The following is a 27,892-nucleotide window of genomic DNA, read 5'->3' on the forward strand; positions in this document are numbered from 1 at the left end:
CAGAAAAATCCTAATTCAAGTTCTGAGAAAAAATCCACCAGAACTTGGAAATCAGGAGACATTTCTAAAACATTCAGCCAAGCTGCTGTGCCTCACTTTGCGAACAGACCTCTCACCTGGCAGCAGCCTTTCACCCGCATGGCGTACCGGCAAGGCCTTCGCGCAGTGCCACCTCAGCCGCCCGCCTCGGTACCATGACCAACGTTGCGCTTTGGCGGATCACCTCGCCCTCAGGAGGGAGGCCCGACGGCCCGCGGCAGGGCGCGCTGCTTTCCCGCCGCATTTTCCAGGCCATGCCCACCGATGCCATGGCCCCGCTCCTCATTTCCCCGGCGGCTCTGGGGCACCTGTGAGGAGGCACCCGCGGGAAAGCCGCCAAGGACAGCCCGCTCCCGCCCGCCGCCCCCCTCCGGATGCGGGGCTGGACTTCACCTATCTCGGCCCACGCAGCTTTACACTCTCTCCGGCCGCTCACGGTGCCCTGTCCCGGGCGGGCGATAAGGGAAGGGCCCTCACTTCCCCCCGAAGCCGCCATTTCCCTCAGGGCTCTTCTACCCCTTCCCTCTGAGGCGCCGCGAGGGAGCGCCCGCGGGCGGCGGGGAGACGGGCTCTCCCCGCCCCTTGGGGGCGGTGGCGGGGCAGGCGGCGGCCTAGCTCCGCCCCGGTGGCGCTGCACCTCCCTTCGCGGGCGGGAGCGCGGCGGCTGGGGGAGGCGGCGCTGGGGCGGTGAGTTGTGGTGGCGCGGGCAGGGCGTGGAGGCTCTGCCCTCAGGGCCTCTCTCTGCCGTGGGCCTATGGGGGAAGCGGCCCCGGGGCGGGCTGGGCCTCGCCAGCACCCAGCCTGGGCTGGGGGTGCTGAGGGGCTGCGTCTGCCAGCCCTCAGAGCGGGCGGGAGCCAGTGCCGCGGGCGCGGGGAATGCGGAGTGGTGATGGGCGGGGGCGGCCCGGGGGCGGCCGGCTCCCTCCCCTCAGCTGAACAGGGGGCCTGTCGGTGAGGGCGGGGTGTTCGCTAGAGCACGGCAGTTTCTGGCCTTTCAAACTTTGTGCTGCGAACTCGGAGTGCTTCAGGGTGAGAATACGCGTGGGTAGAGGGCGTCAGTGAAAGTACAAATGCAATATAAAGCGACTAAATGGCAAAGCTGCTGTATGAGGGGAAAAAAGTAAGAAAAAACCCCCACAACCTCATCTCTCCCCTCATTCCATATTGTGAGGTTTATTTCTCCACTCTCAGTTTTCTCCATTCCACGTAGATTATGGAAGAAGAAATTAAAAAATGTTGACTACTGTGACAAATACTTCACATACAGCAGTTTTTAAGTTCAGTGCCCTTAGTAAGAATACACAACTTCCCCGAGTCCAGCAATTTTAGCAGCTGTTCTCTTGGTTTGACATGTTGTTTATTACTTCTAGATGGTAGAAAAAAAAGTTTTGGGAGAGGCCTTGGCAAGATGGCACCCTTTCTTTCTATAAAACTTTCATCCTCTAGACACATACAAAGAGACAGTCTTTTAAAGGCTTCACAAAGTTTGGCTGAGATGTAACATTTTCCAGGTTTGCACATCCAACAAATATTAAACCCAACACAAATATAACAGGGATATTTACATTATTGTGGTGGCTGATGGGCTTGCAGTTGTTTCTAGTAACGTTTGTCACTGAGACTGCACAGTAAGATGAGACTACTTGTTACATGGAAAAAATGCAGCAGCTTAAGGGGTCTGACCGTAAGTCTTTCAAGCTCAAAGGCATTGTTTTTATAGAGGTGGTATAACTGAAGCTCAGAAATGAAGGAACAGCAGCATTTGGCCTTTAGTTTCAAAGAGAAAAAAAAAATCAATTAGTTACAAACATGTAACTTTTCCTAAAATGCCCAGTGATACAGCAGCATCCAAGGTCAGGGTACTGTACGACCAGGAGGCTGGGCAGGTGTTGTGAAGGGAGCAGAAGGGCCTGCGACTCAGCGGTTGTATCTGTGCTGGAGTGGTTATAAAGGTACTGTATGACCAGGAGGCTGGGCAGGTGTTGTGAAGGGAGCAGAAGGGCCTGCGACTCAGCGGTTGTATCTGTGCTGGAGTGGTTATAAAGGTACTGTATGACCAGGAGGCTGGGCAGGTGTTGTGAAGGGAGCAGAAGGGCCTGCGACTCAGCGGTTGTATCTGTGCTGGAGTGGTTATAAAGCACAGCATGAGCTAAATGATTATTAGTACACAGATGTATTCATAAAGTTCCCATGACAAAGACTTAACTGTATCTTCCAGTCTAGTTTAAGTCACCAAATCTGAATTTAAACCAGATTAGTAACCAGAATATGTCTTCCTCCCAGCCCCACTAAAAACATGAACTGTGTTGACCATTCTGGTAGTCTTCCTTGCTTTTCATTCCCCTAAAAAAATAGGAAGCTGCATGAATGGTCATTCGTTACCTCTTTTTCCCTAACATGTTCATTTTCCTGTTTTCTTTATGAGTATGCAAGCCTGATTTCCAGGAGGACTGATTATGAGTTAAAGCATGAATGCCTTAGAGCACTGAAAATTAGAATGGGATGAAAAGTATTCCTAACTGTTAATTTCCGAGCTTAACAGACACGACTCTTGGCCAAGAAGCCGCTGCCTGGCTCCAAGATTGAAAAAAGAGACATTAATAAGACTAAGAAAGAAAAAATCAATACCTTTTCATTCGCCCACGAAGACCAGTGCATTTTCTGTGTTTGAAGAACCTTACAAAATTTTAAGAGGGTTGAAACAGGGTTTGCAGTACCTCTGTAGCTGCCTAGCACTGTGTAACTTTCCTGAGCTGGAATAAACTTTCTATCTTGATGAGAAAAACTTACCTTAGGACATTATAAAACATCTCATTGATGTCTTACACATACTTGGTCATTGCCAAAACACATACAGAGGTAATAATTAAGTGTGCACTCATCGTAAAAGTAACAGTAAATAATTCTCTTGAGCCTGTGATATGTATTAACATGTCATATACAATTATAGTGGGAATGTGTGTGTTTGGAAAAAAAAAAAGAGTAGATCTTGCTTTTTTCTGAGATCAGTGTGGGAGGGTATCTGGTTATATGAAGATGGCCTTTGCCTTTACTTCCTAGAATAGCTTAAATGGGATTCTGTGTTGCAGAAGACAGAAGAGGTATTTTTAGAAAGAAAAAAGTCATAGAAGTATTTTATAGGAGGCTTTCCCATTTAGTGACTAGTAGTCTAGTTCCTTGAGCCTGAAGAAATGCTGTTCAGCATTGACTGGAAAAGTGTCACAAAGATGGAAATGTAATGGGACAAACGTTACATGCTAGTAGTGCCTTGACTTCCTTACTGAGACTGTTCAGCAAAGTATTGTTTCCATTATGTTCCTCATAAAGTTTTCACAATTTCTACATGCCTGTGGTGTTAAAGGTGGATATCATTTTTTACTTCAGGTATTTCAGAGATTGACTACACCACAGTGATACAGGTCTAATGCTCCTCATCTTATGCTGTGGTTTTGCATGATTGCCTTGTATCAAATAATGGCTTGTCAAATACCACACTGTCTTTCAGTGCAGCATGGCACTAATGCTAGAAATATTTACAACTGTTAATAATTTTTCTTACAAAAGTTGGAAGTTAGTTTTGCATGTAAGGTTTGCAATTTTTTATTTCATTTTACTACTCCTCAATACAAAATGAAACAGGCTAAGATATGCATGTTTGTCCCTCTGTGCTAACTACTGCAAGTGTTCGCAGCGTGCTGCAAGAGTAATCCTGTCGCTGGTCTGACTCTGGGAGAATAGCGCTATTGTTATAGTCACATTTTAAGATAGTGTAAGTATGTAACATAAGTAGTTTTTATAAGCATACACAAGGAGAGAAATAGAGGCCTTCACAATCTTTTTGATTTCATGTAGTTATTATCAAAGATTATGTCAAATATGCTAAGTGCTGTTATTAAAAGTAGCTTAAAATGTATTTACAGGTATTTTTAAACATATATATTTCTTTTGTGCCTTTCAGAGTATCTGCTGGCTATTGTCAAAGATTTAATTGCTGTTTAATTTTGGTAGTCCTCAGGCCAGCAGAGTTGAGGAAATTGCCAGTGCTTCTTTCTGTAAAGGAAGCGTCAATGAATTGTACACTAGCAGATTGCTGAATGCAATGGGATTACATGGGTATTATTGAGGGTCTAACTGAGTTAGCTACAGCTCAGTACTGTGTGAGAAAGACCCTAATTTCAGAATTGAGACTGAGTTTGTAGTACTGGAATAAGAGAAAGGCAAAATCAACATACTTTTAAAACTTAACTTATTCAGTGAGGCATCCTTAAAAGGGAGTATTGGTTGTCCTTTTCTATTAGTTTACATTGGAAGTGTAAAGAACGCTTTCTTGTTGGACTAAAACCATTCTTCTTAATGAAAATATCATATTTTACTTTGATATTGAATTACCTTCTCTACTTCTATCTGCAAGGCTTGCATGGTATTGTTTTAAGGGGCAATGCCATTCCTTTGTTTCTAATACAAATAGTATAGTTTTTCCTTTCTTTTTTGTTTTCTTCCCCTTTTCAGGTAGCAAAGTCTGGGGGGAAGCAGGGGTTATCTATTCTTTAATGAGTAAACGAAGTTAATAATTATACTGCTGTGGCTACTGTGTTTCTGACATAGGTCTATTGGTGACATGTTTTTTGCTTATACATCCCAGTGATTTTGACAATGTCATCCAAAATATATGTTTAAAAATACCTTCTGGAAGTAATTGCCTGTAATTGCCTGAAGTACCAGCTCTTACTTATTTTTTATAGTTATTGATTAACAGGGCACATTTTCTCTAGTCAGTGAGCGATCTGTTACTCCACACAGAATGTCCTTTCTAGCTGTCTGTTTTCTGCTGTGGTAGATATTCGATGTTTGCCAAGTCACTGTGGCAAAACTTAGTATTATATAAAGTGCGTAGGCCTGCCTCTCCAGTGTGACTGGTGATGTCAAGTATCTCCGTTTCAGAATGCCTGATTTGAAACACTTGGAAATTGAGAGAAAATGGAAATTAAACCTGTGTGAATTTTTAAAAATTGGGCTCTTTTCTATTCTGTCTAAATAGGCTATCGTAATAGCAATTTTTATTACACAAACACATTTTCACAACAATTCTAACAGAGACTTTGAACCTTGAATTGCCTTTAGTCTTAATTAACATTCAAGGAAAAGATCAGTGCTGTCAAATAGAGGAAACTTTCCTTCTAGATGACATTCAGAAACATTTTGCAGCCCTGTCAGTTAAAAAGTTTCACCCTCTATGCTTACAAATGTGATAAGGTAATAATTTACTAGAAATTATTTCAATGAAACAAAATCACTGAAGGGAAGAGAAGGGGATCTTATCTTTTAAAATTGCTTAGTGATGTGTAGAAACTCATTCCTGGAACCTGTGAGTTTTTTTCAGGTCACTTATTTATTAGGCAGGCATGCTTTTTGCTTCACGAAGCTTCTGTTGCCTTGGCATAAGGACATACCAACTACAAACAGATTTGCTTTCCAGGTCCATCAAACTTTCAGCCTCTGAAGTAAGTATTCCTTCAGCTTCATAGATAAAACTATTTCGTGCAATATTTTAGAGACGCACTAATTTTGCAATGTTGCCAATATATATGCATTAGCTGTGTTTTCTTTATTTCTTGTTATATTGATCCAAACATTTAATGTCAAGAACAAAATAAGATATTTGAATCCATCAAATATTTAACCACAGTAGCATAACAGAATTTGGCGATTATTGCTTTGTGTACCCTTTTCAGTCTTTAAAGTCACATATAGCACATATCAGACCAGAAGGATTGCCTACTTGTTAGGGCACTAGAGCTTGAGATACAGGAGACAGGTTCAATTCCAGCTTTATCACAGACTTTTGGTAAGACAATTAATTTCTTTGTATCTCTGTTTTCCTTCAATGAAATGAGAGTAGTAGTGTTTCTTGATGCTGCAATAACAAGGGGGATATAAGTACCTCAAACTTAATTTTATACAGAATCTTCTCAGTTTCCCAGCTTAACTGCTTATAAGATTGTGTAACTTCATTTTAAGTATTCCAGTTTTGTTGAGAGAAAACAGAGCTTTGCAACGTGGTAGGTGCTTGAGGGTTACACTCTGCATTGCATATAGAACACTGGAATGTAAACTGTGTTCCCAGGTCAGAACAGGAGTTCATCTAGTCAGCAACTTGGGTCAACCAAGGCATGTGTCAGATCCTTCAAAACAGGTGTTCAAACCATTATACTGGGCAGTTGTAGCATATTTTGCCCATATGAGAAATTTCTTTTAGTGTGCAAGCCACTTTGAAGGTCAGCTTTTGCCCGAGTCAGTTTTTCATATGCTGTAAGTATTTGTATTCTATTTAATGGAGTTGGATATTCTCACTGAACATGCTGAGATCTTAACAAAATTCAGAAAAACCCAGGATTAGATCTTGGCTTCAGTTGTAACTTTTGACATTGAATTCCACAACTTAATTATGCACCATATAACTATTTGCTTCTATCATTATTAAACATATTGCCATTCAATTTAATCACAAGTTTCTTTGTATTAGGAAGAAAGATAAATAGAAGCAGCATCTGACTTTCTATTAGGTGCTTTCCCTGGTAGAAAGTGTTAGGGAAAGCAGGAGGTCAGAGTTAGATCTTGATGAGGACATACCTCTCCTGCTTAACACCGATCTTAAACTCATGGAAATCTTAGCCCTGTACCTAGAAATGGCTTGAAGACTATCAAGTGATGACATAACTGGGCTAAAAGAAAAAAGAGTCTTAAGAATTCTCATGACCTTCTGGAAGAAAGAATGCTACTTAAGGTATCATTTTAAGATGTCAGTTAATTGGTTGGCTTTCTCAAAGTAATAAGGTGGACCTGAACCCCACTGTAAGCTGAATCTGTGAAAACCTGAAAACTCATGCAGGTCCAGCTATTCTGTTTTAAAACTAGTTTCAAGGCACAAGAAAAAATAAATAGGAAGACTTGAATCATTAAATATTTAAACTTAAAATGCTATGAGAGCTGTAAAGTGAAGGCTTATTTTACTTGTCAATACATTTTTAGCTAGGGAAGGTTACTTAATGCAGTTAAGATTTATGTTACAGTTAATTATAAAAGTCCTGCAGTTGATAAGGCTTTAGCTTTTAGCAAACTGAAACAATTTCAAGAAGAGCTGGCCAACAGAACAAATTTACCCATGGCAGCATGCAGAATTCTCATTACTAACTGGAAAGATTTGAGGTGAGACTTCTTATTCCTTGTAGTACAAGGAGTAGTCTAGCATGTGAAAAAAGATGTGTGTGGGGCTCAGTCTAAGTAGTAGTTGTGTCATTTGTATTAATAGAGTACAGCCAAACATTAATCATATTTACCAAAACATACACTGTAAAATAGGATTAATCTTCTAAACCGTATGTGTGTTTTTAAATAGATGCAGTGCAGATTACCTAGTCAGAACTCCCTCTTAAGTCCCCCTTGTTCTGTGTCAAGATGTACAACTTCACCTGTCTAGTTACCTTAATGGTTTTCTTCCTGAGGACAAATAAAAGGTGTCCTGTGCTTGATTCCTTTGGTGTTTGTGTCTCATAGATGAGGTCAGAATCAGATCTGTAGAGAAGACATATAAGCAGAGAAGTATCTGTTTAATTTTATAGCTTCCCATTCTTCAAATCATTATGTATGTGGTAGCTTCATTACTGTAAACAGGTTGAGTGCAAACATGTACCTGCATAATATTTCTACTATGAGTCATTCCCATTGATCCAAAGTGGAAACTTGGAGTGTAATGGTAATGCAGACATTTTCTTCTCAGAGGATGGTAGCTAGAGTATGGTTTTTGAATCTTTCAGACAATAACAATAATTAGCAGTGGTAAAAGTTACTAAAATCAGTAGTCTGACTCAAAGAAACAGGAGTGTCTGAAGTACTGAGGGACTATGTAATTCCTATGTAATTTTTTTCCAGTATCAAGCTGGTTTACAAAGATAGAAATGGGTTTGCACTTCTTTTGTTTGCACATAGAAATAAATCTGTTTTTTTCCCCCTAACTTTATTTCCTCTTTTTAGCTTAAAAATACCACAACTATCAATAAGTGTTTCTCTGCCTCAATATACAGCAAAAACATATTCTAACTTGGTTTTGCTGTGCTGTAAGTAAATACTTCAAAGTTTTAGAAGTCTGAATGAAAAGAGGAAATGTCTTTGCTATTTTACTCCTACCCATCAATTTAACAAATAAAATTACATTGAAAATGCACGCTTTCCAAACTGGATTGAGCAGGAATTGGGCTAGAAATAACACAGTCTTTAAGTTGTTAGTGTATCATAGAAAAGAAAAAGAATGTATGGACCCTATTTTTTTCTTTTCAGGTCATTTTTTTAAAGCCGTTGAGCTGAATTATGCCCCTGCTCCATCCTTGCTGAAAGTTCAGTGACTTTAGATAATGACGAATGAGAATTTAGGACATTTTTGTGTATTTTCTTGTTAGTCTGAATTCAAGCTATTATAGAAGCTTTAATGAAAGAACATGTCTATAATTTTGTGTAACTACTGAATTCAGCCGCCAATGGTATATTTGAGAAAGCATTGAAGGAGGATTTGTCATGCAGAATCCAACAATATAGTACTTTGTCTTTCTTAACAAAACCCTTCTGTCTGTATATTTTGATCTTGCAGACAATGGCCTTCAGACATAAAAACACAAGACGAATTGAAGGCCTTGATAGCAATGTGTGGTAAGTAAAAGGAAAATACCTGCAAATTTCAGAATATGTCTTTGGCCAATATATTTTCTTTCCAAATTGATAATTATTGCCAATAAGAAGGTACATAGCACTTGCTATCTCTGCTGAAATATATTTGGCATCTGCTTAGAAGCAGTGAACCAAATTCTGTTAAAGGTGTGAATTAATTCTTATTCTTGAGCATTAAATATTAGGCTTGGGCTTCTCTTCATCTAGTAAACCATATAAGACAAGTATAACTGTTGGGCATGGCAGTATAGCTGACTTTCAAATTTAAATATTAATTTTGTTGAGTAATGTATTTCAATTACACTTGATTTGTGTTTACCAAATGAGTCAGATTTCTTTTTAAAGCCATTAAACTTGCCTTTATAATTTAGCTTATTATTTTAATACACTTTTTTCTAGGTACTAAATTGGTCTTAAAGAAATATTGCCATCACTGGTAAATATGGGATTTTGTTAGCTGGTGAAAACACTATTTTGGGCTTAATTAGTTGTATGTATGTACGTGTGTATATATATACACACACAAGGTGTTTTGGTCATCCAGCCTCAAACTAATTTTTAGCAATTTGTATTCATTTGTGACAGAACTGTGATGCTACGTCGTTTTTTTTGGTTTTGTTTGGTGTGTAGGTTTTGTGTTTTTTTTTTTTTTTTTTTTTTTTAAATCTTGTTAACATTTGGGTAGGGAGGAAAGGGTAAAATGCAAAGCTTATCTGTGAACGGAGGAAAAAAAAATTGTTCAAGAGGCCTAATGTTCGTATCTGGCACGGTACTAGGAACAGTTAATGAACAGCCTGAAACAGTCTTGCCTAAAATTACAAAAAAAAAATTATAGTTCTCTGAGGTGACTAGATAGTTTAAATGGCACCTTTACGTGACAGAATCTAGCCTTTAAATCATTTAATGTGACTGTTCTAATTAGGTCTACTTCATTATGCAAAGAGGGTAGTGTTCCATTTCTACCCATATCGAGAGTTACTGTGTGTTTGTGCATGTGCACATCTGAGCACAGTTCTGTTGGCAGAAAAGTTATTCTGTGGATGCACAAAGTCAACCTTTTATTGGGTTTCCTCCTGTGGTTACTTACCATTGTCCCAGCCTCCACCTCTCCATGTGAGCACTCTACTTAAACCTGTTTCCACTGCTATGAGTTTGGTAAAGTGAAATACTTTTTTTTTGCCTTTTAATGCTAATGAAGGAAAAGATAATTTTATCTGGTATGTTAACTTTAAGATGTTTTTTCCCTTTAGGGTTGAATTTACAAAGGTGGCAGCAGATCCCTCAATTGTTAATCTTGGTCAAGGCCTTCCTGATATATCCCCTCCCAGCTATGTTAAAGAAGAGCTGGCAAAGGCAGCAGCAGTTGACAGACTGAACCAGTACACAAGAGGCTTTGTAAGTACGGTGGAACTTGAGGACCCAAGTTCAGTGGAGAACATGCCACAGGGAAAAAAATTGACTTTGCTTTAAATTGGTTTTATCTGTAGGTCATACTGTTATGTTCCAAATTAAGTTGATCTAGTAGCCTTATCTACTGAATGATCTACTGATGTTACTAATGAACATCCTCTGTGTAGGCTTCTTCAAGGCAGAATCCTTCTGCAAGAGCAAAATGGTAAGGCACATCTGGGCTAGATTGTCTTTGAAGAGTCAATACAGAGTTTAAAGAATGTAAATAATATATTTACCTCTGATTTTGGTCAGTGTAAACATGAATCGGATAGGATAATGGTAGAATGATAAGGAAATACTTGATACCACTTGAGACTGCGCCTCGAGGATCAAGAAAAGATTCACTCATAACATTTACTAGGCTTCAGTGGAGATTAGGAAGTGATGAAACAGGAAGTTTTTGCTCCTGGAAGATAGTCACTACCCAGTCTGTAAGTTGGCTTGTAGAGTTTATGTCTTGAGCTGGGTGTGAGTGTGTGGCATTTATTATTGTCCAAGGCAGGATATTCAAGTGGACTATTACTGTTTTAGTATGACCACTTCCTTGTTTGGTTTGTCTTTCTTTTATTTTGTGGTAAAGACAAACCATATTGCCCGATAGAGAATCATGTGTTGGGATTGCTACAAGACCCTAAGGAGTGTAGCTAATATTTTTCTAGATTACCATGTTATGCAACAGTGATAGAAAAATATAGTATAGACTGGTAGGCCAGCAATTGTATTGGTAGTTGTGCCATCATTGTGTATATATTCCAACATAACTTTTTTGCCTATTCTCTGAGAATCTGCATGCATTAAAAGTGATGGGGAGCAGCAGTGGCCAGCAGCTCCCTAAAGGACAAGCTATAACAGTAAGCAGGGTGGAGGCCTCACCAGCCAGGGCCCTGAGCAAGGCAGGGCCAGAGATGGTGGCTGAGGTCAGCCCAGATCACCAGGCAAGCTTGTGGTGGTGAGGTGGGCCTGAGGTCAAGCCAGGAAGTCAATCCACAGGTCAGGCCTGGCAATGCTAACCACGGTTAGACATAACCCAGTGATCGCTGGGCAGGTCCAGAGTGACACGGCAGGTCTAAGGTCAAGCCGCAAAATCAATCTACTGGTAGGGGCCAGGTTCAACAGGGTCTATGGCCAGGTACAGGCATGGCTGTAACTGAATTGCAGACCAGCAATTCTACTGCATAGCACTGAAATGGAGCCTCTGGACCGGGGGCACAGCTCTGGGTAGAGGCCCCAGGTGAGGTTGGTCAGGGCCATTAAGGCCTATTAGGGCATTCAGGGCCCTGGCAAGAACAGAAAGAAAAAAAAAAAATCCCCAGTGACTGTAGTCTCATTCCATCCCTCTGTGGGCCATTTCACCAGGCAGACAAGGTTTTTGAGGAACCTTGGCATAGGGGGAAGGGTTGCAGAGGGAATGGGCTACAGTCTACCTTCTGACAAATATTCACACACTGATTCTCCAAAACAATTTGCAAATCAAGCATAAATATAATTTTCCCAATGCATGCAATTATTCAATATATATTTCTGTCACTTTGTTCTTTATTTCCAAATAGTTTGATAATTCCCATGATAATTATGAATGTTTGCAGATATATTATACTGTAGACAGTAATTAAAGAGGAATTTTTAAAATATTCCCATCTTCGGCCTTTGCACTTCCTCTACAAACTTCTGCACTTCCATGGTTTTTGAGCACAAGTATTTGTGGTAGCAAATATGGGAGGGATGAGTATGAATGCACAGCCATCTCATAATTAAGACACTGTCTCAGCTCTCTGTGGTGCTTGGACCTCTCATTGACTGTAGGGCTATGGCCTGTAGACTGGCCTAATGTGACTTGGGTGCTGCAGCATTCCTATGTAGCTGACACACCCATGGCAAGAAATAGCTGTCATTTGAATCAACAATGACTTGTAAGCCTTAATTTATGGTAATGTTTTTGTTTACAGAAGGGTTCATGATTTCATGCCGTGTGTGTAGAGGTACAGTGTTCAATATTTTAGAGAAGGATTTTTGTTACATAGTTGCATTTTCTCAAGGAGCTGTTTTCTATTTCTACCAAGTATCCAAAAAGAAAAAAAAGATTTTCACAGCAGGAAACCTGTAGTCTTCCTGAGTGAACAGAATTGTGCCTTCTTATTTCCATATTGTATATGATCTTTGTTCCACATTTGTTTTCTTGTTATTTGCACATTTTGAGAAGAGTACATTATGTCCCTCCTGTAGGGGACACAAATGGTGAATGGTGCTGTGAGATTTGGGATATTATTGTATGAATCATCATTCTGATCACAAGTGCTGTTTATCAGCAGTATATAATCAGAATAAAAAGATTCCCCTTGTACCAAATAATTTTTAGTTGAAAGATAAGGAAGGAAACAGAAGGAGCTACAGACTGAAATATGGGCAGGTGGGAAAAACACTCTAAAGGAGGTGAGGATGAATTGGTGTGAATCTCCTCCTGTCTCTTGTCATAGCTCCCCTATAGGCTACCTGGAGCTATCCTGAGATGTGATAATAAGATAGAAATTAAAAAGCATCAGATACACAAAAAGAATTTCCTAGTAGATATGAATAAATTTAAACCACTTTTCTTCCCTAATGTGCAAAAACTTTAAACCATGCTACCTGTTAACAGCCATAAACACTGAGGGCTCATCTCATATTTTTCTATTTCAAAATGTATTATTTTGATATATGTGGGAAAAAACCCCAAACATAGGCTTTGTACATTGTCAGGAACACTCCAATCAGTTGCATATGCTTTGAACAGGGACATCCGTCGCTGGTGAAAGCCTTGTCTCAAGTGTACGAGAGAGTTTGTGGAAGAAAGATTGATCCTCTCACAGATATCCTGGTGACCGTGGGAGCTTATGGATCTCTCTTTAGTACAATACAGGCATTAATTGAAGAGGGAGACGAAGTAAGTTTTCATTTGAAATATTCACGTATACTCACTGAAATGAGAATTTGCCTTTTTTTATTTGTCCAGTTCTAAATATAAGTTAATGTTGGGGCTTCTTTCCAATCTCCATTGATTTGATTTGTTACAGTAGTATATCTGACACAGTTTCAGAAGCTTTGATCAGGAGACTATCCTTTGGATGTCTTCGTATCATTCACCAACTTACAACCCCCTTTTTTTCATACTTATGGTACCTGTAGCAGCTTCTTTATTGCTCTTTTTGTTTGGTGACACAATACACACTGATTTCTTATTTGAGAAAACTTTTGGGCTGTTGCCTGCAACAGAAGACTAAGGGTGGCGCAAAGTATTGTTGGTGTTTGAATAACCATTATGTGTCAAGTTCTGTTTTGGACCATTGCATGGTAGCAGAAAAGCAGAGAAGTTCCTTTAAAGAAAGGATTCTTAGTTTACTGTACCTAGCTGTGATGATTCACCCCCTCTCTACTGATGTCTGCCTTTTTTACAATGATATTAAAAGTCATTTTGGGGGGATATTTGTAACTGTAGTGGATAAGAACTTCTTGTGTTCTCATGCGTTTTGCTTTCAGTGTTGGGTTGGTTTCGCTTGTATAATATATTCTCATCTGTATCTTTTCTTCCTTTTCTGTTGCTCTGATATTCAATTCTCTTTTTTTTTGTAACAGTTCTCTGCTATTAGCCTTCGGGGTTTTTTTTTGTTTGTTTGTTTACCTGTTATCTAGGTTCTATGCAATTTTCCTTGAATTTGTCCTCTTTTTCTACCTGAAAATTTTCTTCTGATAAAATTTGAGGACTTAAGCTGTTCTTCTGAGATTTCTAGATACTTGGAAATCCTGGAATTTCATGGACAGAATTAGGGCAGCTGTGCTGTGGTTCAACAGTTTGCTGTTGCTATCTCCCATCTTTGCATCTTTGCCTTGCAGCTTCAAATCTGTGTGCAGGATCCAAGCATTCCTAATATTGTATCTTAATAGTTGTAATGTGTAACTATAGAATAACAGCCTGTGTGTGTTGTGAAAAATGAGTAATGCTTATCATACTTAGACTGAGGGCATTGTTATATGATGCTCTAAAAGGAGGAATATTCTGCAATGTTAGATCAGGATGGAGTGCCAGAAACATTATCAAATTATACCACCAAAGTAAATCTGGAAATATGATCATATCACGCACCATAAATTCTCTGCTTCTGATACTGATGATTGTAATTTCAGGTAATAATAATAGAGCCATTTTATGACTGTTATGAACCAATGGTAAAGATGGCGGGTGCAAAGCCTGTTTTTATCCCACTGAGATATGTGAGTAGCTTTTTAAAAATTATTTATCATATAATATAAAGTTTCTCTTCCATACTCAATACAGTTGGATGAACACCTTCTAGGCAATGCTTTTCTGTATAGTTTTTCATAATATCCAATTATATAAAAATGAGATAGATTGCTGTAGTGTAAGTCTGAGACAATGATAATCCAAAGCAGATAGAATATTTTATTATTGTTGAAGGTGGGACAATGTTTCTCATTTACTTTAATTTGTGCATTCTGAAAGCTGATCAAAATTCCATTTTTTGGATGTCATCTGAGAATTTTTTCAGTGCAAATAAGGGAAAGAGGGTCACATATCAGTGCAATTTCTGTATCTGCTGGTTTTCAAAAGATTTTGTTTCTGATCCCTTCAGCAACTCTTACAATGACAGAATAGAATTTCTTTTCCAAAATCTGCTTACTAAATAAGGACCGAACATGCAGTAGACATATTTGCTATACATGCCAGAATTACTGTTTCCTTTATTGGTAAAAAGGAGTAATTTTGGTATGGGTTAATTTTCAAATTGGTACTGCTGGCATTATGCTGGAAGCTTGCAATCACAGAATCACTAGGGTTGGAAAAGACCTGTAAGATCATCAAGTCCAACCATCAACCCAACACCACCATGCCCACTAAACCATGACCTGCAATGCCATGTCCACACGTTCCTTGAACACCTCCATTGAGGGTGACTCCACCACCTCCTGGGCAGCCTGTTCCAGTGCTTCACCACTCTCTCAGTGAAGAGAAGTGTTGATCCTGTTACCATTGATTGCCTTGGGTGACTGGCAGCCTTGCATGGGGAGTGCTGAGGGGCTCTTTAGGCAGGACCATTGCATGAACACCATGAAATCAGAACAACGCAGAGTGACAAAACCTCCAGGACTGCAGTGGGAGTAGGTGAGACTGTTCCTCTGGGTGCTCTCCTTCTAGGGACATTTTGAATGATGGGGTTCCTCCAAGTATTTTGTTTCACACCCTTGTTTTTAGTCTGGCCCTCTCCCAGTAATGTGCAGGTGTCAGAAAGTTAGTGTGGCCATGCTCTTTGTTCTCTGTAGCAACTGGCCCAAACTTCTGTTGTCCTTGTGTAATACCACAGCAACTCCAGCGCCTCAGTGGTGCAGATTTTTAACTGTTTGGCCATTTTCATATGGACAAGGAGGAGGAAAACACCTTTAATCTCTCCAGTGGCGATCAATCTTTCCAGCCAAGCATGCACACACTTGTTCTAGTGTCTGGGAAGGCCTTAAACTCTTGTCATGTGGCTGGGCTTCCGGCATTACACACTGTTATAATCAGCATGTGCGGTAAACAGATCCTGGAAACCAGTTTCTGGGGAGGCTTTAAAACAGACAGTGGCCAGGGGAGGACAGCCACTGTCAGAATAATTTACCTTGCTCTTAGCCTCCCTGCCTGCTCCTAGAAGTGCCTTCTCCCAGGAGAGCACGACAGATTGGGTAGGTTGTCAAGTATGGTTATGAAAGTGTCTGAGGGTGATAAGCTGGGCATCTCTTTTCAGGCTGTAACATGCTGTATCCAAGTAATGCATAAATTTATTGGGTTTTTTTTAGAAAAATGATGGAAACTCTGCATCTAGTGCTGATTGGGTCTTAGATCCTGCTGAACTTGCAAATAAATTTAATTCCAAAACAAAAGCAATTATTCTGAATACCCCGCACAACCCTATAGGCAAGGTAAGTCCTGATTTAACACTACTGTAATTTCAGAGTATGCCTTAAATACTATGATTAATGCATTGTCCCTTACTTTCTTGTATCCCAGGTGTTTACCAGAGAAGAGCTCCAAGTAATAGCTGATCTCTGTATTAAACATGATACCCTGTGCATCAGCGATGAGGTGTATGAATGGCTGGTATATAAAGGAAATAAACACATTAAAATAGGTACTGATTTTTTATGGCATTTTAGAATTGGTTGTGGAATGATATTGTAAACATGCCTCTCGGAGATATCGGTTGCTGGAAGGAGCTCAAACTTCAAGCTTTGACTATTTTATAATGTTTAGACTCTAAGGAGAAGAGCCCGTCACTTTTCTGAAGAATATTTTAAAGAATAATTTCCAAATAGAATCTCCAAAAGTTCTTAAGTGACTTTGGAGCATATATCCATAGAAACCAGTGGGACTGATGCTCATAAATCAGTTATGATCATCTAAATATCCCATCCTTACTCAGTTACTTTGTCGGCCATGACAAGTATAACTGCTGTTCATGTATGTATATTGGACTGTGCTTTGCTGAAGAACTAATAGTAGGAACAGGGATTAAAGCTTCCTTCTCAAAGCACTGTAGAGATAATCAATGAGGGAAATGCATAATGAGGAACACAATCTTTTTTTGTTCCACTACTTACAAAAAGAAAAAAAAAGTATAAAGGTTAGTGTGGAGATAGTGCATGAACACTGTCTCTCCAAAGTGCAGAGATGGTGTTAAATAATGGACATTGAATTCAGTGAAGTAAGTCACTGCATGGGTAGCGTGAAAGCATGCTAAAGTCTTCGGGCAGTATTGCTACAGGGGTAAAGCACCATTGCATGAAGAAACCAGAAAACCAAATAGTATGTTATGTGCCTGTCCCTCTTGTTTTACTTCTTGATCCAAGTTTCACTGAAGTTAGTGGAATCCCTCCCACTGTCTCATAACGATTGAATCTAGTGCAGGTTACTGAACTCCTTCCCCAATTCTGTAATGCTACAGCTAAGCATTTATGTAAAAGTTTCTAGCGTGGTGGTCTTGGTTTGGATTTGCTGTTGTATTTGAGCTGGCTAAAGTCCAAAACTTCCTTCTTATGTGTACACACATTTTGTTTCTGATGGTAGCATCTTGCATGAGATATCTGTTATGATGTAGTTATTGTCATAATGAAGGCACATTTCAGTCACATGCAATAGAGACATCTAGTTGAGATTAAACAATGAAATCAAGAGGCATAAATATAACTTAGACATGAAAAAGCTTAGCTATTTTCCTGGCTTTACCACTGGTTGAATGCTGAGTAACTTAGCTTCTGTGCTTCAATTCCATGTATGTAGAGTGGCAATAGAAGAAACTTCCCATTAGTGGGGGCTACATCATTGTAAAAACTGAATCTTATGAAAAGAAAATTACATCTAAACGATCTTGCAATACTTACTAGCTCAGCTACGCACTTGCTGATCATACAGCTGCAGTACATTGATTGCATTGGCCATGCATAGGCTATGACTCTGTTTTGAAAGTGGCCTAATTTGATGGCTGTTGTGGTGCCTTGATAATGATACCTTCTCGAAGACTTTCAGACATGGAAGGGGAACATTTTTGGGTACATTCATGTGATAGTAATCTGAGTCAGTGCATCCTAACAAGTTACCACAGTAACTGACCATGTGTGCCTTTCATGTCCCAGCTGCAACGTAAAATGAGTTAAAGCCTTCTTCATGGGCTTAGCAGGTTCATGCACATAGCCGTCCTCAGAACCAAAATCTCTGTGGGTGGTGTAAGGTAATCCATTTTCCTTTGCGATGGCAGCAGGTCCGAACACTCATGTTGTCAGTTACACTTTGTCTTAGTGGATAGGTGGTGAATTCCTAAGACACAATAACTCTATTGTTCGTTAGTATCAGTATTGTAATTTTAATACTTCAAAATTTCCAGTTGAACAAAAGGCATTCTGTAGTTTAGCATAAAATGTAAAAATACCATGTAACGATAATGCGAGTTAAAGCCTGGACAGTTAGTCAGCTAGGTTTAGGTACGTATTCTCTAACAGATCCCATGATATCATCTTTAACTTTAGTGTTAAAATGTCTGCAAAGCCTTCAGGGTAATACTGTAAGCAATAACATTATTTCAGTAAAAGAAACAAGATCTGCTCTTTTTAACTTAAGTTTCTTAGATTTTTTTTTTTTAAGTCTATGAAAGATAATACAAGAAAAAAATTAATGTGTTATTTCACTGTTTAAAAACTCTCGTGTTTCCATATTAACCTCTACATATTCCATCAAATGCAGTGACACTTTTTTTGTGAGAGATGCAAAATGGATATTGTGTCAATTTACAGGGTCTGATGGTGGTTCCTTAATACAATTTAAAAGGAGCTGCTAGCAACAGATCATAAAATTACTACAGTCTCTGTGCTGTCACTGAAGCAGTTTTCTGTAGTGGAGAGCACTTCATCATGTTTCTCATCATTATATGACTTCATAAAACTGTGGACCTCTTCTAAGTAATGATTAGGGTTGCACTGACAGATCTAGAGATTGCACTGCATAACTGAGGATTCTGAACAAGCCTCTCAACAAGCTGAGTGCCATCCCAGGTGACAGGCTTATTATATGTGTTAGTTTGGACTTCATTAGTTTTTGAAGTCAAGTCAGACTTGGTTACGGTGTCGTATAATGATGTTGCCATATGGCACAGAGGAATTTCCCTCTCTATTTAAAACTTGCTGCTTGTAAAAGCAATGGAGCTGCTTCTTCCCCTGTGCCTTTTTGCTGCTGCTATTGTTTGAAATGCTGTTACGTTCGGTCTCCAAGGTTGAATTCCGGTGTCTATGTGGCAAAACAGTTTTGCTAGAGGGCATTAGCTTTGAAATTCAATTCTTCTTGCAGTTTGTGAGAGCTAGTTTGGTTCCCTTTAGGAAGTGATCTATACTCTTGACCTAGCTAGCTAGAAGATGCATCTGTTCAAACTGCCTTTTTGTTTTCAAGGTCACAGAACAGTTGAGTGAATATGAGTGGGATAATAGGAATATGAGTTTCTTTCCTGCTGTTTTGGCAGCAGGAAAGTGTTCTTGGCAAGTGTGCTTAAGAAAATACAATACATGTTTTCAAATAACTGTAAAAACTTATACCATGTCTAATGCAGATAACTGCTGCAAAAATTTCCTTATGAAATTCAGTGGTTTTATTTGGCAGATCTTTGCTCATGGGTCTCCCTAGAGAGGGGATTTAACAATTGACAGATTCATTGGTAGTAGTTCCAGTGTACAAATGAGGTGGAGCCGGATGTTGTTGACCACTGCAATTGCAGTAGTGGTATGACCTTGTCTAACTTTCTGTCTCAGACTTAAGTGTGTCTTGATTTATCTGTTTCTGTTGAAAATGAATTAAGTTAGACTCCAAATAGCTCCCCCGAAGAAAAAAAATTGCAAACTACAGGAAGAGACCTTTGCTCTGTCATCTCCTTGGAAAGAAAACAAAGGATTTTGGTCTCCCACCAGACACAAATACAGAGACAGACCTCCATGCATCCCTTAATCCTTGCAGACATCCTTAACTAGCTGCTATTGTCAGTCAGTCCCAGGCCTGTTCAAATTATGTAAAAAACCATAATTTATTTACTCATTCTGCTGGTTTTCTGATTTGTATGGTGTTTGGTTCCAGTTTAGAAGTCTTAGTAATTCTTTTTCTGGTGTCAGTGACACTGAACTGGACAATTCTATTAAAATGGCTTGCAGTGCCTGGGTTAATGTTGTATATGGTGCTATTATCAGACATCAGAAATAATGCTGTCTTGAGATGAATGGGTAGCCACTTCCTAGAGCATACCTTTCTTATGAATAATTATGAATTTTAGCTGAGGATAACTAACGTGTAGTTTTCACAGACTCTCATTTTCTTTCTCTTCTTTCTCCTTTCATTAATCCTTACCTTCTTTTCGTGCCAAAAAGCATTGGCCCATATATCCTTTCTCATCTGTTACAATCATTGTAATTTTAGAATATTCTCATTGCTTGCATAATACGCTGCAATGATATATTAACATCTAGCTCTAAGCTAGGGGCAGTACAGTTTTTCTAACTGCATGGAATATGTGAGTGCACCTGTACCCAATTAATTTTATTTTATATACAGCTATGTTGCCAGGTATGTGGGAACGAACAATAACTATAGGAAGTGCTGGAAAAACATACAGTGTAACGGGCTGGAAGGTAAGAAGAATCACTATAAAAGAGTTCAGTTATAAAAATAAAAGAATGCATTTATTACACTAAAAATGTCTCCATTTTTATAACCTGTCTTTTGAAAGCTTCTGGCGAATCTCCGTGTCTCCAAAACATAAAGATAGGTAAAATTGCTCCAACTGAATGCTATCTTGAACACCCATGTTTTAATTATCTTCTTGTCTCTCAATTAATAAACTTTTGTGAGAAAACAGTACTAAAAAGATACACACAGTATGATTTGTTCAAAACCAGTCAAGATTCTTGGAGAAAACATGGATATAATCACATTTTAACTTTCCAGTTTTGTAGTGATATTTTCAGATTGTGATAATGGTATGTTTCAAATGGCTTATATTTCTGTAAAATATTTAATGATAACATATCAGAAAGTAAACAAAAATATTTAACCATTTAGCAACTAAATTCTTTCTTCTTCATCACCTGTCTTCAAACTGAACCATGACACACACACATGATTCAGTAGTGAGCTTTTGTTTTATGCTCAAACAACTTTTGACACAGGAGCCTATGAGATGGAAAGATTCTAAAACAATTAGGAATAACATTCCTAATAATGGTTAGAAATCAAACTGAGCATTTATTTTACGAAGAGTTAAAAGATTGCTCAGTACCCTATGAGAGATAGGGATGAATGAAATTACAACTGTTGTCTCAAATCTAAAATTTTTTTAATGGTATCATTCAGCAAACTTTGTGTAAACCAGCTCTTTTCTTAATTCTTTATCAAAACAAATTCATTACCAACTCTTAAAATAGAAAAACTTGACACATTGGCTAATTTTAATTCTTTGTTAATTTTTAGTAACACCATTGCTATAAATATAACATATGCATCCTTTCTTCCCTTAGCTTGGTTGGTCTATTGGCCCTCCGAACCTCATTAAGCATTTGCAAGTTGTTCACCAAAATACACTGTATACTTGCCCAACTCCATTACAGGTAGGTACAGATGGGGCAGAGGAGGTTGTTTTCTGGTGTAGCAAAACTGTAGGCCTCACTGTAATAAAGCAATAATCACAACAATCAATTTTTAGTTGTCAAAATATATATTCTGGGGTGCAAGAAGAGAAGACAAATTTGATCAGCTCACCAGACGTTTAAAAAAAAGTCAGTCTTGCAGATTCTTTCTTCTTTCACCTAGAAAACTGCTGCTTCTTGCATAAAACATGACAATCTTGGTGGTTTCCTAGCAAATACAAATAAAAGTTGTTGCAATAAGGTCTTGCTTTACTGACCATTATCTCTGTCTACTAGTTTCTAGTATTCTATGATACATTATTATCAACAATTTAAACTTAGCTTCAATTCAGATTGTAAACCCTTGTGTCAAGGACTGTGACTCCTGTATATGATTAGTGCCTAGCAAATGATTGGGTGCTTTGGCTGTTGCCACAGCACAAAGTAATAAACAAGTTACACACTTGGACATAGCTTCTGTCATTTGTAAATGCTGATTTGCTTAGTAAGGTCCAGAATTGAAGAAAAATCCATGTGATTTCAGTAGGAAGTGTGTGAGTGTTTGTGAGTTTACTGAGTGTTCATGAGTACTTTGAACATTGATTATGTTTTCAGGAGGCTTTGGCACAAGCATTTTGGATAGACTATAAGCGCATGGATGACTCAGACTGCTATTTTTACTCACTGTCTCGAGAGCTGGAAAGCAAGCGTGATCGGATGGCTCAGCTACTTCAAGAAGCTGGACTAAAGCCTGTCATTCCAGATGGAGGATACTTTATGATTGTTGATGTTTCTACACTAAGTTAGTATAAAGTTTATTAAAAAGGGTAAAATGCATTTTAAACTATATTCTCATTTAATGTTTGCATAACATCGTCAGAAGTACTAACTGGGACTGAAATTTTCTGTTTGACCTTAGCCTGGGAGGTAGATTTTATAAGCTTCAGCAAAGCCTTTGTTTGTGATCCTAACTACTGTGTTTTGCAAAGCTTTGGCAAGGTTTTAGGGAGGATAAAGGAGGTAGATAAAAATTTCTATTTTCAAAAGATCTATGATTATGAAGAAGTTTGACAGTCAAGCACCTGGCTTAATATCCTGAGTTCGTACCATTTCTACTTTCCCCTTTCTGTTTTCTTTGGGTTTTTTGTTTGTTTTTCTTAATCTGAAGTCATACCCTGAAGGCTCTTTGAGACATTCTGATTTCTAAACACTGTAAAATGCTACCAAAATTTACAAAACCTGTTGGAAATTGAGGTTATGGTAACTTTGGAGGAAGAATTCCCACGGGGGAATATTTTCTAGTTCCACATTTTTCACTAACTGGTCCTAATGGCACTTGTCATTCACACAGAAATGTTTAAACACAGCTGCACCTCGCAGTGCTACCATGTGTCAGAAAGTTTTAGACATCCCAGTTTCACAGTTGAGAAAACTGCAGTTGCAGTGATTATTGCTCTCCATGAAATAAATACACTCTTCAGTACCCTCCACAGACCTGATCCCTCAATAACTCAGACTTGAGGACTTCTTGGAGTACTGCATGGCTTTCTTCCAAGCTACATGTCTGATTTTGCTTTGAATGGAAAGCAAGTACTCAGGGCAGAATGGAAAGGTTCAATCTGTTGACCGATTTTAATTGTTATAATATATTTTTTAATTATATTTTAAAATAAAAGCATACATCTTTATTCTTCAGTATTAACTATAATAAAGCGCTGTTAATGAGCACCTTCCCAATGGAGTCTAGCAAATCTTACAACATGTTTGTTTTAATTTTTTTAGATGTGGATCTCTCTGAAGTAGATGAGAAACAACCTTATGATTACAAATTTGTCAAATGGATGATAACATCTAAGGTAAGGTGTCAGTCATACTCTAGTTTTAGAAATGCTTTTCAATTTAAAGCAAGAGCAGTGCAACCGTACTTACTAAATAATGTAGCAGAGATATTCCATTGAATATATTATTTGGTGTTTATAGTAACTGCTGATAATGATGTGGCTAAAATATTGCTAAATATGCTGAAAATGTACCCTGTAGGTTTGTGTTATGTCCCAGCACTTCTCTTTCAGCATGCTTAAACGCTCGTTGTACAAAAGTACCTTGGAAATCTTTTGCCTAAGAGAAGTTATTTGAATTTAGTTAAGCCTAGCTAGTGCATACAAAACTGAACCTTGTCTTTCCCTCACATGTTGGGAGGGAGAGTTCTAGAAATGGAATAGTAAAATCATCATGCTTAAAACAGATTTTTTTTTAATACATATATAAAATAAGCAAATAGTGTTTCTGGTTTATGTTTCAGAAGCTGTCAGCAATTCCTCTTTCAGCATTCTGTGGTCCTGAGACAAAAAGGCAGTTTGAAAAATACATACGGTTTTGCTTCATTAAGGTAAGTATGTGTCCTGGGAAGACTTAAGACTCTTAAAAATCAGTGCAGTACAGAAATCTGCAAGAGACTGATTGTTACATTTTGCCCAGGATCTCCCGAGTTTGATGGCTTTAGGAACAGAAAGTTAGCTTGGTGTAAAATTCAGCACAAAGTGGCTTCAACTGTCTTTTGGCTGAGGGACTTTAAACCATAAATGTTGGTGGCATGGCTAAGAAGGGCAACTGGCCAAAAACAGTTGGGTCAGTAGGCCTTTTTTAGCTTACTCTATTGATTTTTAAAAACATTCTTGACCAGTAGTGACAGTGAACATGAATGACACAGGTATGCTATCAGTTAAGGTGCATTCTATAATCCAGAGCAGAGAATAATTGTATAGCAGAGTCGTATATGCCATACCCGTTCAGCTTCCAACAACAAAAACAGTGAAGAGGTGTGGTGGTTTTGGCCACCTTCAAGTTTAGCTCACTTGCCTGAAAATACATAGGGTGTCACACGAGCTCCAAATTACTAAAGAAAACAAAGACAAAGGAAGTTATGTTACATGTTTTTTTGTGAATTTGCTGACTTTTGCCATTTTGTGAGCACCTGCTTTTCACATATTCTTCCTCCTGTTGAATCTGTTCTTAAAAACACTGAAAGACTTTGGGGACAGGTACCTAAGCTTTGATAAGCCCTCAGTCCTAAGATGTTTCCCGATTGTTCTGTAACAGAGTCAGCATAATGGAACATGTGCAACTCCTTAACTGTTCTAGCATAAAGATTGGAGCCTTAGCTTGAACCAGTAATGAAGGGCAGTTTCTGCTTGTGTTACTTAGCTCTTTTGATGAGATATAAAGACTATGATATAAACTGAGCCAGTAACAACCAGGATGAAACTTGCTGGTTGTAAATGTGGCTTGCCCAGGATGAACAGCACTAATTAAGTTAAGTTAAAGACTACTTGTATGACTCACCAGGTTGTAGCCAAGCCACACAACTGGCCAGTGGATACATTAGCCATATTTAGAGGCATTATATTTAAGTACTTCAAAGCATAACTTGGTTGCATGGAGATTTAAGAATCCCAACTGTACACATAAAGATTAGGAAGCTATGCTAGCATGTCTCCAATATAGAGCTGCCAAGTCCATCACTGCATAAATGCCAGGCATTTATAGAAGTAGTATTGCTTTCATTAAATTTGATAGTATGAATGCTGAGAAAATATGTTATCTTTTAAATATACTTAATAAATATTTGCAAGGAATCAGCATTGAATTCTTTGTGTGGTATAGATTTGTTGCTATAACTGTTAATGAAAAACTGACTGTCAGATATTCACAGGATGCAAGTGAAACTGCCAGATACTGATTTGGGATGAGATAATCATGACTGCTACTCTCTTTTCAAGAACGCCATACTTGCAGTAATAGTGATATTCTTTGTTTTGCAGAAAGACAGCACACTAGATGCAGCTGAAGCGATCCTGAAGAACTGGAATAAACAGACAGCCTGATTTTTCTTATTAACTCTTCCATCTGGTATAATTATCTAATAGTAGGGTTTTTATTGCAAATTTAAGAAAAAATTACTTAATACAGTACAGAATTAATATGGCATTGTAAATAACTTTGTGCTGCCACCTGCTGAGGAGTTAAAACAATGATTTACTGAAATATGTGTAATGCAACTCAGGTTATTTTTAGCCTTTTCAAAATAATTTACTTTTTTTCCTAAAAATAATCTATGGGATTCACTTCTTTTACTGAAAGACAAAAATTTGTAGGACTCTGCATGAAATAAATAGATGATATAGGTATTTTAAAACTTACAAGAAAAAAGTGGGTGGTGTTTTTGGTATGAGATAGTATAGGAACTAGGGGTGACACTTAAACATCATGGCTTGTGAAACCCAGTAGCCTGCAGTGGAGGAAAATTAAGATATGCCTTATATTAGAAAATTGCAGTGACTTTCTACATACATACCCACCTACCCTGTCCATGGACAAATTGCATCAGTTTAAATAAAGGGTTTGAGTTAAATGAATAGTGTTTATACTATAGACAAGATTGAAAAGTGCTAAGTTGCATAATTACTATTTTATTTTCCCCACAATAGTCATGTGTGCTGTTCTGAAAGTATTCAGTCCTCAATAAAATTATAAAAGTGGCATCTAGAATAGGAATTCTATTTACTCTTGTCTACTTATTTATTTATTTATTACATGGATGAATCTACAAAGCAAAATAGAAGACTTTGCTTTAGAGGCTCCTTCACAATTGGATGTACAGTGACATAATTAATCCTGTCATCCTTTTTCTTACCATGTTCACAACATTGGTTACTTCACACCAAACTTATTTCAAACTCTTTAGATCTAGAGCGAGTGTGGAGATGGGCCTAATACTGTGCTATGGAGCTCAACGAACTGTTTCAGGCTCAGTTGATAAAGGACTGTTTCAAAAGAGATCAATATGGAGAATTCCTTTCCAGTTGCCTCCTATTTCAGTTCTTTCTGCGATCTTTTCATCTGTGAATGGGTTTCCCACTAGCAGAAGCAATCCAGGTAGGTAACCTTTTAAGGTTGTATGCTATGTTCTCCCATGTTATTTCTATATTCTGCCCACAGACCTTATGGTGGAAAGCCTGAACAAATTCAATAACCAGTTTTGCATATATTTTACTCATTTTGTGATCACACAGCTGGAATCTTAACTGAATTCCATCAGACTCTGACCATGGCCAGGGCCTAAAAAGAGTACAGAAACTAGACTGTGAGAACAGCAGCTATGCCTTTTCATTAGTATTTCCTGGTCTTGGGCCTTTTGGGAGTCCAGTAGCTGGGACTTCTGTAGTCTTTGTAGCTGTCTTGCACTGCCGTTCCCTGAATCTCACCAGAAAATGGTTGACTGTGACTTTTAAGGTGGTGTGTAGTCTTAGTGTAGAAAAATCAATTTAGTAATAAAAATGACTTAACTGAAATTTCAGCGTGAATTTCATGTGGAAAGTCCTACATTAAATTCCAGGAGAAACTATTTTTTAAGATACTAAATTTCTGTGAAATCTACACTATTTTACAAGGAGTTTAAAATCTGTTTAGGTAAGTTGCACTGGGGAGCTGTGCTGTTGCAGGAGCTAAGAGAGCAGTGCAACAGTCTATTGAGCTGCATGATAATTTGGGAAAGGAAGATGTAAAATAGTCTGCTGCTTTAATTGAAAAGTAAATTTTTATAAAATTAAGCAAATTTTTCAAGCATAAATACATGATAAAAACATAGACTTCTATGAACTGTATGATTATGTGAATCAAAATTTTCTACTTTCTTAAGCCTCTGAAATGATACAAAATAATGAAATACTTGAATTTTGGTTTCTTGTCCTTGAAACAGGTAATTCTCAATGCAATTAAAACTTATGCAAGTAATATTATTTTCATCATTGTTATATATAAAAAGTTTTAAAGATCATTGCATCATGCTTCTTTTGAAGATAACAGCTACAGAACACAATTCTCTAAGTATTTTTCAAAACCCTATTTCTACAATCTAAGATTTCCCTGAGATAGCTGGGTTGTTAGCATGTGAGCACACACTTAATTGGGTTATGTGGCCTCACAACAGTAGTAAGGTATTAAGGGTTCTTCCATTCACCTCCCTTTACAATGTTTTCATGCTCTGTTAAAAAAAGAAAGCACCTCCCTGCTACCAAAAGACTTGGTGTAACACGCTTAAATTGCTCTCATTGGCAAATGGGACACTGTGTAAAATGAGTCTAGAATATACATGAAAGAAAAATGATATGCAGGGCTGAAGAGGAAATTAAGAAAACTTAAGAATAATAATTTTTCCATTTGACTGTTTCAAATATCTCATTAGTATGCCAATAATTCACCTGCTAAAGCACCAGATTTGAGTTGGGACACACAGGTGGCCAATGTTTCAAAGATAGCTCTGCATTGTGTATAGGTGCACAGCCTTACTCATGTGTACTGGTTTTGGCTGGGATAGAGTTTATTTTCTTCATAGTAGCTAGTATGGGGCTGTGTTTTGGATTTGTGCTGAAAATAGTGTTGATAACACACATGTTTTAGTTACTGCTGAGCAGTGCTTACACAGTGTCAAGGTCTTTTCTGCCCC

General features: G+C 38.3%; 1 protein-coding gene across 3 annotated transcripts; it reads left to right on the forward strand.

Moving 5' to 3' along the window:
• The first annotated feature begins 703 nt into the window (after window positions 1-703).
• Window positions 704-27,007, forward strand: KYAT3 (kynurenine aminotransferase 3). Of its 3 annotated transcripts, XM_059821582.1 has the most exons (16): window positions 704-726; window positions 3,424-3,458; window positions 5,420-5,540; window positions 8,681-8,739; window positions 10,008-10,152; window positions 12,980-13,129; window positions 14,368-14,454; window positions 16,036-16,158; window positions 16,247-16,367; window positions 20,318-20,394; window positions 21,280-21,369; window positions 22,003-22,189; window positions 23,170-23,243; window positions 23,690-23,776; window positions 25,209-25,296; window positions 26,132-27,007. In XM_059821582.1, exons 3-15 carry the CDS (start codon window positions 5,442-5,444, stop codon window positions 25,269-25,271), a joined length of 1,362 nt encoding a protein of 453 aa, XP_059677565.1. In that variant the 5' UTR covers window positions 704-726; window positions 3,424-3,458; window positions 5,420-5,441; the 3' UTR covers window positions 25,272-25,296; window positions 26,132-27,007. The 3 variants fall into 3 exon arrangements, with proteins under 3 accessions (XP_059677565.1, XP_059677563.1, XP_059677564.1); XM_059821580.1 differs by having other exon boundaries at window positions 25,209-27,007; XM_059821581.1 differs by having other exon boundaries at window positions 710-726; window positions 5,436-5,540; window positions 25,209-27,007.
• The last annotated feature ends 885 nt before the right edge of the window (window positions 27,008-27,892 follow it).

Source organism: Gavia stellata, chromosome 10 (genome assembly GCF_030936135.1).
Source record: "Gavia stellata isolate bGavSte3 chromosome 10, bGavSte3.hap2, whole genome shotgun sequence".
NCBI classification, from domain to species: Eukaryota; Metazoa; Chordata; class Aves; order Gaviiformes; family Gaviidae; genus Gavia; species Gavia stellata.

Coding starts and splice junctions, on each gene's coding strand:
- KYAT3 (XM_059821580.1), top strand. CDS start 5,442: ATGCTTTTTGCTTCACGAAGCTTCTGTTGCCTTGGCATAAGGACATAC. Junction 8,740..10,007: donor GGCCTTGATAGCAATGTGTG/GTAAGTAAAAGG, acceptor TTTTCCCTTTAG/GGTTGAATTTACAAAGGTGG. Junction 13,130..14,367: donor TAATTGAAGAGGGAGACGAA/GTAAGTTTTCAT, acceptor TTGTAATTTCAG/GTAATAATAATAGAGCCATT.